This window comes from Pristiophorus japonicus, chromosome 12, assembly GCF_044704955.1.
Source record: "Pristiophorus japonicus isolate sPriJap1 chromosome 12, sPriJap1.hap1, whole genome shotgun sequence".
In the NCBI taxonomy this organism is placed as follows: Eukaryota; Metazoa; Chordata; class Chondrichthyes; family Pristiophoridae; genus Pristiophorus; species Pristiophorus japonicus.
In genome coordinates, this window is record NC_091988.1 from 134,198,139 (window position 1) to 134,211,544 (window position 13,406).

At 45.7% G+C, this 13,406-nt stretch overlaps 1 protein-coding gene across 1 annotated transcript in view; it reads left to right on the forward strand.

Annotated features, from left to right (window-relative positions):
* LOC139277474 (tumor necrosis factor receptor superfamily member 11A-like) overlaps positions 1 to 6,804 on the forward strand; it is a 161,227-nt gene extending 154,423 nt beyond the window's left edge. Inside the window, exon 16 of the mRNA XM_070895973.1 lies at positions 625 to 6,804. Coding sequence (XP_070752074.1) covers positions 625 to 891 — 267 coding nt within the window. The 3' untranslated portion in view covers positions 892 to 6,804. The remainder of the gene's footprint in view (positions 1 to 624) is intronic.
* The last annotated feature ends 6,602 nt before the right edge of the window (positions 6,805 to 13,406 follow it).

The following is a 13,406-nucleotide window of genomic DNA, read 5'->3' on the forward strand; positions in this document are numbered from 1 at the left end:
TCAGAACATTCCCAACAATCCCGGCCTGTTCAGAACATTCCCAACAATCCCGGCCTGTTCAGAACATTCCCAACAATCCTGGCCTGTTCCGAACATTCCCAATCACCACAGGTTCCAACAATCCCGGCTTGTCCGGGGCACCGAGCCATCGTGGCTTATAACAATCCTGGCCTGTCCGGAACATTCCCAACCATCGCGGTTCCAGCAATCCCAGCATGTCCGGGTCATTCCCAACCATCGTGGGTTCCAACAATCCCGGCTTGTCCGGAACACTGAGCCATCGTGGGTTCTAAAATCCTGGCCTGTCCTGAACATTCCCAACCATCGCGGTTCCAGCAATCCAGGCGTGTCCGGGTCATTCCCCACCATCGTGGGTTCCAATAATCCCCGCGTGCCCGGGGCATTCCCAACCACTGAGGCATGTGCCACAGTCAGGAATGCGACGTCAATATACAGCTGGACTGGAACGTTACACAGCTGCTTGCCTGTTGCCGATGGTGTTGTGAGATCTATCTGCAATCCTTACATGGCAGATCCCACCGGCAGCAAGAGACAGATTGGGAGGTAAACTATGTGATCCGTCTCATGTGGACACGGCCTTTTGTGTGTGTGTTTTCCTTTTAGTGGAACAGACGAAGGGAACAGAAGAAGGAGGACCCTGAGAAGGCCGCCCCGGAAGATGGGCTGCTAAATCCGGTGCAGGTCGCACTGGTGGAGAACGGAGAGATCGAGAGCCTGTGCAGAGGGGTCCAGGAAGTGGGCAAGGACAGCCACCCCTCCGAGGAGGAGCAGCAGGACCAGCCAGCCCAGCCTGGCACCCCGATCGAGGGGGACAACTGCGTCTCTGGACATGGCACTAATGGGAACGCAGGAAGGGAATGCTCGGTCTGAGCAAGGACATTATCGCGAGAAGCTAGCCGAAACAAATTCCTCCAGGATTCAAAGAGTTCCCTTGGAATCCTATGGAATTTGCTTCAATGCCGAATACTGTAAAACTGTTTTATTGTGTGCCCCATTTATTATTTCTAAATTCTTGCAACCATTGAGCTCCACGCAGTATAATCCACCAGCGGCGTTATTCATCAGAATGGTACACCAGAGGGTGCCCAAACACTCTACAGGTTGGTCACTCTTTTATACAGACAGGTCAACAGACATTTGTGGTTCCTGTGTAAAATCCTTAGTGCCGAGCACACGTGCATGGCTGGTGAATCTTGTATAAAGCGTGGCACTGTGTTTTTTCTGAAATTGGTTGAGGTTGATGCAGAAGCATACTGGTGGCAATGGGAGGGGGTTTCCCAGGGCTGATCGATGCCCAGTGACCCCCCCCCTCCCCTCTGGAAATTGAGTTTATGTGGGTGGGAGATATGTTTGGGCTCGCTCATCATATAGTGCAGCGACTTCCCAACACGTACTGCCTGAGTCATGCCCAAAAAATGGACACTTGCTCGAGGCGCTGGCAGGTTCTGCCAGTGCTTGTCGGATCGCTGGGGCACCAGAGGGATTGCCCGCGGGGGCACCAGAGAGACTTTGCCTAATGGCGCTGTATCCCAGCAAAAACTGGCTCTTTCAGGAGAGAAAGGGAGAAAAACATTGATGGGAAGGATGACGAACATAATTCCAATTCAGGTTTCAGATGGCAATAGAACCATCCTAGCTTGACAACCGTTCTTTGTAAAGCTACCTGAAACCAACTTATAAGCTCACACCTACCCGAGTAGATGCAGCACCAGTCCCCAGCTGACCTATCTCTTATTTCACAACGACAACATGTTACGTTTGTTACGTTATTGAGACAACAAAGATCATTGCGTTAATCAGTCAGAGTTTATGACATTAACAGTAAGTGCCTTTAATTATGCAATTGACTCACTGCAGGTGAATGTGAACAGAGTGCATGGTAAACCGAGTGGGAAGTTGAGGATTTGGTGACGGGGGGAATTCGGTGCTCGTGTTTGCCTTTAACACTTGTAGTGGTTTGTGTAAGCTCAAGGCAGTAAGTATTTAAAACTAAGAACCTATAATTAACACGTTATTAAATTAATAATTGAAACTAGTTAAATCAATTAGTTTAAAAAAAATAAACCAAGTGAATTACTCACATGAAATTTTAATCAATTAAATATACAAAACAAGGTTAGAGATGGCAGTGTAGGTGGTGTCCCGCATCTGCAGCATGTGGGAGTTTGTGGAGAGCACCACGATCCCAGGCAACCACATCTGCAGCAAGTGTCTGCAACTCCAGGAACTTCAGCTCCGAGTTGTTGAGCTGGAGTCCGAGGTGCAGACATTGTGATACATCAGGGAAGGGGAGAGTTACCTGGACTTTTTGACCCAGGAGGCAGTCACACCTCTTAGGTTAGGGAGTGGTTTAGATTTGTTTAGTGGTCAGAGTCGAGAGGATGTGACTGCAAGTCAGGCAGGTAAGGGGACCTTGGATGCAACAGGTGTAAGGTACTTACCAGTGGATGAGAATAAAGACCGCAAGTTGGATTGGCAAATAGACCATGGTACCGTAGTACAGAAGGCCATTCAAGTGGGGGAACGAAAAGGAGTGTTGTAGTGGTAGGGGACAGTATAGTCAGGGGATAGATACTGTTCTCTGCAGCCGTGACCGGGAATCCCAAAGGCTGTGTTGCCTGCCTGGTGCCAGGGTTAAAGACAGCTCTTCGCGGCTGGAGAAGAACTTGGAGGGAGAGGATCCAGTTGTCATGGTCCACGTAGGAACATACGACATAGGTAGAGCTAGGAACAAGGGCACAAATGAAAAAGCAGAATCTCTGGATTGTTATCTGAACCACGTGCAAATTGGCATAGCGAAAAACAGATTAGAAGTTTAAATGCGTGGCTGAAAGAGTGGTTTGGGAGGAAGGGGTTTCAATTCATGGGGCACTGGCACCAGTATTGGGGAACGAGGGAGCTGTGCCATTGGGAGGGACTCCACTTAAGCCGGGCTGGGACCAGTGTCCTGGTGAATCAAATAACTAGAGCAGTGGATAGGGCTTTAAACTAAAGGGAGGGTTCAGGTAAGAGTAAGTTTATGTCTGAAGAGAAAAGTCAAGTTTGTAGAGCAGAGTGGCGATTTGGGTAAAAGCAAGCAGGTTGTGTCAGGAAGGGACAGAGAGTTTAATAACGGTAATAGGGCATTACCGACTAAGGCCACAGCAGGGAAAAATAGTAAAAACTTAAAATTAAAGGCGCTATATCTGAATTATTGATGAATTAATGGAATAAATGGATATAAATGGGTTTGACCTAGAAGCCATTGCTAGAGTTGCAGAGTGACCAAGGTTGGGAACTAAATAATAAATAATCCAGAGTATGTGACTTTGAGAAAAGATGGTCAAAATGGACAAGGAGATGGGGTAGCCCTGATAATAAAGGTGGTCGGAAGAAAAGGTCTTATCCTGGAAAATTAGGATGTAGAATCAGTATGGGTGGAGCTAGGAAATAACAAAGGGCAGAAAACATTGGTGGGAATAGTTTACAGGCCCCTTAACAGTAATCATAGTATTGGACAGAGTGTAAATCAGGAAATTAAAGGAGCATGTAACAAGGGTAATGCAATCATTCTGGAGAACTTTAATCTTCTTATTGACTGGGCAAACCAAATGGGCTAAAGGAACTTGGAGCATGAGTTCATGGAATGCATTGGAGATAGTTTTCTAGAACAATATTCGAGGAACCAACTAGGAAGAATTGGAAAAGCAGAATATTTTTTAAAAGGTGAGAGACTAGCTTGCAGAGGGATTTGGGTGTCCTTTTACACGAATCACAACGTTAACATGCAGATACAGCAGGCAATTATGAAAGCAAATGGTATGTTGGCCTTTATTACAATGGGGTTGGAGTATAAGAGTAAGGAAGTCTTGCTGCAATTGTACAGGGCCCTGGTGAGACCACACCTGGAGTACTGTGCACAGTTTTGGTCTCCTTACCTAAGGAAGGATATACTTGCCTTGGAGGTGGTACAATTAGGGTTCACCAGACTGGTTCTTAGGCTGCCCTATGAGGAGAGATTGAATAGAATGGGCCCATTTTTTCTGGAATTTAGAAGAATGAGGTGATAGAAGATTCTTAGAGAGCTTGACAGGTTAGAAGCTGAGAGGCTGTTCTCCCTGGCTGGAGAATCTAGAACTAGGGGTCATGGTCTTGGGATATGGAGTCGGCCATTTAGCACTAAGATGAAGGTTGTGAAATTTTGGAGTTCTCTACCTCAGAGGGTTGTGAATGCTCAATCTTTGAGTATATTCAAGACTGAGATTGACAGATGTTTGGGCATGCAGGGAATCAAGGGATATGGGGATAGGATGGGAAAGTGTTGAGGTCGAAGATCAGCCATGATCTCATTAAATGGCAGAGCAGGCTCGAGGGCCCGTATGGCCTACTCCTGCTCCTATTTCGTATGTTCTTATTTGACCGTAGGGAGTTTTGAATGATTCGAGTGGTGTGATGTCAGTCGTTATATAATAACACTAGTGGATTTCTTGTAGCATTTTGAAGGATGGTGGTGACGTTTCGCTGCTAACCTGGCCTGTCGCTTTAAGACCACCGCTGTAAATAGACAGATCCAGGTAAATGCAGCGACTTGTACATTTCAAGCTGCAGCTCAACAATTGGCTTTCATTTCATTTTATATTTCCAAGATTATTTTCCATTTGTATCAAGAGTGTGATAGATGGAGTGTGATATTTGTGTGTTAGAAGCATGAATTTATGTATATTAAAGGTAGATATCCTGGACTGCTGTTTACAGGATGAGCTGTTTAATAAGGACAGGAACATTATGGCAGGTAGTGTACAATTATAATTCTGCTGCTGAAGTGTAGGTGCATGGCCCTTAAAGAATACAAGGTGTAAGTGCTCCAGATTCTTAATGAGTGCTGGGGTTGATTTACGGGTCACACTGGGATGCTATCAAGTGCTGACCTATCGCTTTAATCACCCTGAATGCTAGCCGTACTTCTTGATTGGCTCAAATCTCTTATTTGTAAAAAAAGAGCAACAAATCAGAACCCTGTAGCGAGGAGAAATCTACCAATTAAAGGAAGGCAGAAGCTGAGCCAATCAAATCACTCAACATGTCACCGTGGCTCAGCTGGTTGTACTTTTACCCAAGTCAGAATGTTGTCGGTTCAAGCCCCGCTGTGGACTTGCAAATATAATCCAGGCTGACACCTCGGTGCAGTGCCGTATTGTCGGAGATGCCGCCTCTCAAATGGGACCTTGTCTATCTGCCAGGCTGGATGTGTAAGGTCCCACGGCACTATAAAAAGAATGGGTACTGGTCAAACTTCCTCCCATCCCCAAGCACCAAAAGTAGGTCATTTGCTGTTCCTTGGACCCTGCTATGCACAAATTGGCTGCCCTATTTACCCACCGAGCCACAGTCACTGCACTTCAAAAGTGAGGTAGTGGCCGAAACGCACCTGGGGTGACCCGAGGACGCGAGAAGTTGTTATATAAATTAGAAGTGCTTCCTTTCACGATTCTTTACCCAACAATCCTTTTGGCCGTCATACTGTTTTTCAGTAACTTCAGAAGAGAATTATAACTTTTTTATATCGTAACACAAATTTTAATTAAATACTTCACCATTATCTTGTTTGCAATTTGTTTATATATTTAATGTTTTAGCTATCAAGCCTCTTAATTTCTAATTTTTGTCTGAGGCCTATTGCTATTTTCCAAGCTCAGGGCTTGATTTCTGGCAGTATCTTGGATTGTTTTTTTTCAGGTCTTTCTAGCTCATTTCTCCCCAATGTGCTTGGCCTTGGGTATTAAGGGACATGGGGCAAAGACGGGTAGATGGAGTTAGGTCACAGATCAGCCATGGTCTCATTAAATGGCGGAACAGGCTCGGGGGGCTAAATGGTCTCCTCCTGTTCCTATATTCCTTATTGCAATTGAGCAGCTGTTAACCAAGCATGCACGACCTGTAAAATAAATTCAACTTAAACGATGCCGATACTGGGGTGGGGCTGCTTGGGTCCGTCCCTATTGGCTGCATTTCATGTCATGCTAAACCCTCCCATTGTTGTGTACCTCCCATTTTTTCCTTTTACTTCCCTGTGCCAGTTCACTTGGAGTCATATTCCCTGTGCTGCTGTAACATCCTTGTTTGTTCCCCATGTTGTCCTTTCCCAAGCCTCCTTCACAGTCTCGTGCACACCTGCCTCCTCCAGTGTTCCTGGTCCATGTTCCCCTCCTGCTCCCATCTACTCCTTTCGCTACTTCAGTGACCCATTACCTTTCCACCTCAAAACCTATCCACATGCGAGACAGAGAGACAGACAGAGTGAGGGAGAGACAGGCAGATTATCGGGTCATTATCTCATTGCTGTTTTTGGGAGCTTGCTTTGCCCAAATTGGCTACAACGTTTCCCACATTACAACAGTGACTACACTTCAAAAGTACTTAATTTGCTGTAAAGCGCTTTGAGACATCCTGAGGTTGTGAAAGGCGCTATATAAATGCAATTTCTTGGCTTCTTTTCTCCTTTCTTTCCTGCTTTCCTTCCTTCTTCCCTTCCACAGCTTCACCTCAGCAGCAGAATGATATTTCTGCATTATATGATAACATTCCTGCCATTACAATACAGTGAATCTATGATGAAAATGAAACATTTTTTCTCTATGAAGTATTATGTTATTAGCTGCATTGTCATATGGACAGTTAAAACTAGGTTGTTTATACAAATTGGTACAGTTTATTTGACGACAATAGTCCCAGAACAATTGATTATGTCCACGATGGCCATCATGGTGACGGATACATGTAAATACATTAAATGGCAACCCTATTTGTTGGCTTCCTGTGTTCAATGTTTTCAAAGTGCTGTTACCAATAACAGACCGTTTGATTATTCCGGTAATTATTAGGTGGGCGTTGTGCGCCGATGAGAGAAATGCCTCAAAGCTTCTCCCAGGTGTTTAAAACTGATTAATTTATGCCCAGGAATGGGGCTAACCATCCAATTCAAACCTGTGTCTTTTTAAATATATGTTTGGTGGGCAGCTCGATTTCAATGCAAGAGATGAATCTTCAGTTTCTTTCGTTACAATCAATCGTCGGAGGATTTTAAAAGTCCTCCTGAAACAATCACGGAGATAGATATAATCACAAGACTCCGGAGAAAGTTCACACCATGTTGCCATGTAAGGTTACAGTCACGGAACTTAATTTATTTTTATTATTTTTACGTTGATGTTTTAATGCAGAAGGCATGACTATTTGAAAACAAAATATTCTATTCCATTGAGATACGTGCCTGTAACTGCTGTGAATTAGCTGTTTATCTTTGCCACTGTTCACTGATCTATTTATATTGTTAATACATTTTTTGGGTATTTTATATACTAACCTGTGGTCTGATCAAATGTTTATTCTACTTCTTTCCAAAGTTAAGTTAATGGGAGCAATTTTAACTGAACCTACGTAATCGGGTGCGGTATTGGTTTTACACTCTGTCTGATTTCACCCTCCAATGCAAAGAAAGACTTTCATTTATATAGCATCTTTCATGACCACCGAACATCTCAAAGCACTTTACAGCCAATGAAGTATTTTTGGAGTGTAGTCACTTGTAATGTGGGAAACGCGGCAGCCAATTTGCGCACAGCAAGCTCCCACAAACAGCAATGTGATGATGACCAAATAATCTGTTTTTTATTATGTTGATTGAGGGATAAATATTGGCCAGGACACCGGGGATAACTCCCCTGCTCTTCTTTGAAATAGTGTCCTGGGATCTTTTACATCCACCTGAGAGGGCAGATAGGGCCTCGGTTTAACGGCGCCTCCAACAGTGCAACACTCCCTCAGTACTGTACTGGGTAAGCCATATAGGACCGAGATGAGGAGAAACTTTTTCACCCAGAGAGTTGTGAACCTGTGGAATTCTCTGCCACAGAAAGCTGTTGAGTCAAGTTTGTTGGATATATTCAAAAGGGAGTTAGATGTGGCCCTTACAGCTAAAGGGATCAGGGGGTATGTGGAGAAGGCTGGGGTGGGATACTGAGGTTGAATGATCAGCCATGATCATGTTGAATGGCGGTGCAGGCTCGAAGGGCCGAATGGCATGCTCCTGCACCTATTTTCTATGTTTCTACAGAGTGTCGGCCTAGATTTATGTGCTCAAGTCCCAATGCAGTCAGTGGCGAGTAATATTAGGCAGGTTTAAGAACTGGCATTCCACCTGATCCTGTGGGATTCTCACCTGGAGAGCTAGGTTAAAATGACCCCCATGTGTGGGCATGCGATACATCAGTTAGTTGACACCGCTGGCGAGGATTTATGTTGGATACTGGGCTTGCTACAACTACCCAGATACTGGGTATGTAAAGGCACAGTCTGGTTCATCTAATCAATAGCTCACTTAAGTTTATGGTCTTTGGCAGTGAGCATGAGGAAACTCGATGAGGTAAAAGGCCAAAAATGTAACCGCAAAGTTCCCTAATCAAACAACAATTACATTCTGATGGACCCTGAGCCAAGAGAAAGCAATCCAATCACTCAACTGCTTTTGACCTGTAGCCGGAAACCTATCTGCAAAATTCCCTAACCAAACAACAGTGAAACCTCAGCCTATTTAGACTCGCCTTGGCAACAAAATACTGGCCCTGAACCTGCGATGGGAGGCTTTCCGCAGGGAAATGCCTCCGATCCGCAAATAAAACACCCGCGTACCTGGTGGTCTGGGGGTGGGGGTATGGAGATCCACGGTCCTGGGGCTCTACGATTACCCTCGGGCGCACGCGATTCGCCAGCACCCCTGGGATCATGTGGGCCGGCCCAACCACTAAAACGAGGGAATCCCCAATCATGGTCATTCTGTATGTACAGAAGCCCCATAAGTATGAATGGGAAACCCTCCAAAAATACATCTAGACATCAAATAAAAAACCCATCACATATTTAGAATTAATCAAAATAACATTTTTAATTAAATATTTAAAACACAAATTTAATTCTTTGAAAAATAAATGTACGTTTTAAAAGAGCTAAAAATAAACTTACTTTATTTTTCACAGGTTTTTAAATGGATAAATTATTGCTAGCATTTTTTTTAAACGCTTAAGCTGGTAAAAGCAGGGCTTATGCCAGACTTTTACCAGGTATAAGAATTTCACAGACATTCCCTGGACAAATAGCCCAACTCTCCGCCAGCAAATGTCCATTTCTGAGAGATACGTACCAGAGGATTCTTGACACATCGCAAGTTTCGGGTTGTAGTGCCTGCACTGTGCAGGCCCCTACAGACACGAGTGCACCTTGTACGCGCCCGTAGGGGCCGAAAATTACAGCCCGCTACAGTATAGATTTCACGACGCAATGTGCCTCCCATGGCACAATGATCCTGCTCCTGTAAAACAGCGCCCTAAAACTTTCCACCAACAATGGTACGAAGATCAGCTCACAGATTGGTTACCCTTTGTATTCATAGAAACATAGAAACATAGAAAATAGGTGCAGGAGTAGGCCATTCGGCCCTTCGAGCCTGCACCGCCATTCAATGAGTTCATGGCTGAACATGCAACTTCAGTACCCCATTCCTACTTTCTCACCATACCCCTTGATCCCCCTAGTAGTAAGGACTACATCTAACTCCTTTTTGAATATATTTAGTGAATTGGCCTCAACAACCTTCTGTGGTAGAGAATTCCACAGGTTCACCACTCTCTGGGTGAAGAAGTTTCTCCTCATCTCGGTCCTAAATGGCTTACCCCTTATCCTTAGACTGTGACCCCTGGTTCTGGACTTCCCCAACATTCATAAGAACATAAGAATTAGGAACAGGACTAGGCCATCTAGCCCCTCAAGCCTGCTCCGCCACCCAACAAGATCACGGCTGATCTGGCCGTGGACTCAGCTCCACTTACCCGCCCGCTCCCCATAACCCTTAATTCCCTTATTGGTTAAAAATCTATCTATCTGTGATTTGAATATATTCAATATTCAATATATACTGCTACCTCCCTGCTCTTTTTGTCTATGTCGAGGAACCAGTTAGAAACATCAGGAAGAGGAATTGCCCTTTCAGCCCCTCGAGCCCGCTCCGTCATCCAATTAGATTCTGACTGGCCACCTTTGCTCCGTATCCCTTGATACCCTCGCCCAACAAAAATCTATTGTTCTCAGTCTTGAAAGCTTCAATTGTCCCAGCATTACTACTACCCTTTGTGCTTCCTGACTTTGCTCCGACGGCCCCCTGATCCGCAGCGAAAAGTTCAGGTAAAGCCTGGTAGCTGGGAGCTGTCGTGCCAGGACAGTTGGTGGTGGAAGTTTAATTTAATTTAACCTGAACATTTGGTGAGGGCTGGGGTGGGCGTTGGGATTCTGTGTCGGTCAAGTGACCACAGACCCGGGGGAAGGAGGAATTCAAGTTTAGATCTAAAACATGGATCAAGTTTGTTCTATAGGTTTCCCCTCACAACGGTTCGGTCTTTCCGTGCGCTGAGGAACGAGGGAGGGGTAAAAGTGAGAAATAATGTTACAGGGCTTCCCATGGACCTCCATTTCCTGTGGGATTTATAACCAATCTGGAGCCACTAAATACCAGTTTGTCAATAACACACACCTCATCGAGCCTTCAAACAAAATAAATCATAACTTGGGATGGGAAAGCCTGAGCTGATTTAATACCTTCGGGAAACTAACTTTTTCCAAAAGAGCAGACTCTTGTTGCGTACCAGCTACGAGGCGGGACTTCCTGGGCCAGGCACAGAAGTCCCGTCCCGGCAGCTAAATTGGGCTTGCCTCCCCCGAGAGGAAGTGGAGCTGAAAGTCGCGCACTGCACTTCCTTTCGGGGGCGGAACAGGGGAGCTACCCTCAGGAATTATCCAGCGCTATACGGAGAGACAGGTAGCGATGGCCGGAGCACAGGACTCTGCATTAGGGAGAAGGAGCCCCCTCTATACCTCCGGGAAGCGGGGTGCTGAGGCAGCACGATCGCGGCACGGACTCCGCAATTTGAAAATGGTATGTCGGCCATTTAAAAAAAAAAATGTCAGCGCCGCGCCTCCCCATTATTTTTCGCCCCGCGGCAGCCTCATGGACGCTACCAATTTCTCGCTATGGGGCAAAAACGGGTCGCTGCGCACGATGCTGATGTCATCACCGGCGTGGCAGTCTGGGGGCTATCGGTTACCATGGGGACTACTGGTTAGCACTGCCGCTAAACTCTGGCGGAATTTTGTGCGAGTCAGTAGCAGCGCCGCGCCCCGGTTGCGAAGTCGTTTGCGCCCCGTTAGCAACAGGAGGTGCAAATTTCTCCCCCTTTATTTTTCATATTTCACTTCAATCTGACACAGCCCTGGGTTCTGGAAGTGGTGCCCCTGGGTCTCCCGTTTACAAAGCAACTGTTTCAGAGCTCGCTACCACACACTATGGCTGCCTATTGATCAGATGGTGTGCAAATGAGCCGAAAAGGGAGTTCAGTGAGAGATTGGTCTGTTTGGATCGGAAAATAATAATTATTTTCCCACACGGAGCAGGTGAACGATACTTGCACAATCTGTAGTCTGGCGGACTGGATGAAATTACGCATTGCAGTGTTATCTACAGCGGGCAGGATCTAATTGCACATTCCAGACAAACGAGGCATATCTTATCCGCCAAGGGGACCAATCAGCAAGCTGGTGTTGGAACAAGACGCAGCCATGAGCAAAGAATAGGACCCCCGGCCCGCCTAAATATGGCGGCACACGCACTCCAGACAGCGGCTCAGGCGACCCGCACAAAGGTGGCCACTGGGCCTTTTCCGTCAGTGGTTGACGTCGTTGCATTTCACTTCCCGGAAGTGGGGCCAGTGGGAGTCGAGGGTCTGGAGATCCTGTTACCATGGGAGCAAGCGGTGATGGGCAACAGGCCTGGCACAAGGCCGCACTCCACATTAGCACAGCTCCATCTGGGACCCTGACTGGGTCCGGCTAAGGCCGTTGCAGACCCTGGGGGTGAGACATTATCTCTGAGTGCCGGGGGGTGAGTTGGAATATATTTATTTTTTTAGGTTAACTTTATTTTTAAAAATTATCCCGATCTCTAGACAGTGAGTGTCTTGGTGAACCTCTTCAGGTAAAACATTTTATGTTTCACGGTTCAATTGATGTGGTACAATGCAGACAAAGGTAAGCTGTGGATGTGTAACCGAAAGAGACGGTCCTGAACTTGAACTGTCGATGCGAATCACGTGTACCTGGTTAAAGCTGAACAATACCGTGCTGGGAGAGCGAGAGAAGCAATTTTAAACCTTAAATTAGGCTGCAGTTCTACACGTGCTTGAGTTCCCATGGGCGGGTTTTGGGTGCACTTCAATGAACAGCGGTGGTATAACACAAGCGATAATTGAGGGCACTAAAGGCATGAGGCACGAGTCTGCTATGGGTTTATGTTTGCACAGAGTGCCCGTTAATTCCCGCTTCAGTTTCTCACTACCGCCCAACAAATGTTGCAAACACAGATATTGCTCATGTCTGGTTTCATAATAAAACTTACCAGAACAAGTCGTTTGGTTCATCAAGTGTTATCCTTCCGCCAACAATATGCAGTCTATTTGTTTTGGGATGAGTTGTTAAATCTGCTCCTGTGCTTCGGATAGGTTAATAAAGGACAGCCAGCAGGGATTTGTTAAAGGCAAATCGTGTCTGACTAAACTGAGTTATTCGATGAAGTAACAGAGAGGGTTGATGAAGGTAATGCTACGGACTTTCAAAAGGCATTTGATGAAGTATCACATAACAGACTTATTCAGGAAATAGAAGCACAGGGTATTAAAGGGACGGTGGTAAAGTGGGTGTGTAATTGGCTAAGGGATAAGGGGCATAGTCGTGAATGGATGTTTCTCTGACTGGAGAGAAGTATGTAATGGAATCCCCCAGGGGGCAGTATTGGGACCATTGCTTGACTTGTTATATATAAATGACCTGTGTCGGCAGTACAGTTTTGAAGGTACAACATTTGGCAATGTAGTAAATTGTGATTTGAGATGGCGGGATGGCAATATGGCATTACCGAATATATGCTTTTCAGTGGTTGTTGTTGTAAAAGTTGTTTACAAGTTGTTGTTGTAAACGTTACCTGTTATATATGTGGACTTGTATATACTCTGTACAGCCACCAGAGGGCTCATTCCCCAGAATCCCAAGGGATCCCATAATCCCTTGGGAGCACAGGTATTTAAGAAGGCTTCACAGGTTGGAAAGGCACTCTGGAGACCTGCAATAAAAGACTAAGGTCACACTTTACTTTGAGCTCACAGTGTTCAGTCTGACTCTTTCTCCAAACACAACATTGCCCACGGGTGAAACGGTCACACTCAGGAGTTTGTGACCCACTCAGTCCAAAAAACAACTAGAGGCAATATTGATCCCATCACACTCAGACTCCCAAACAACCGTTCTACAAC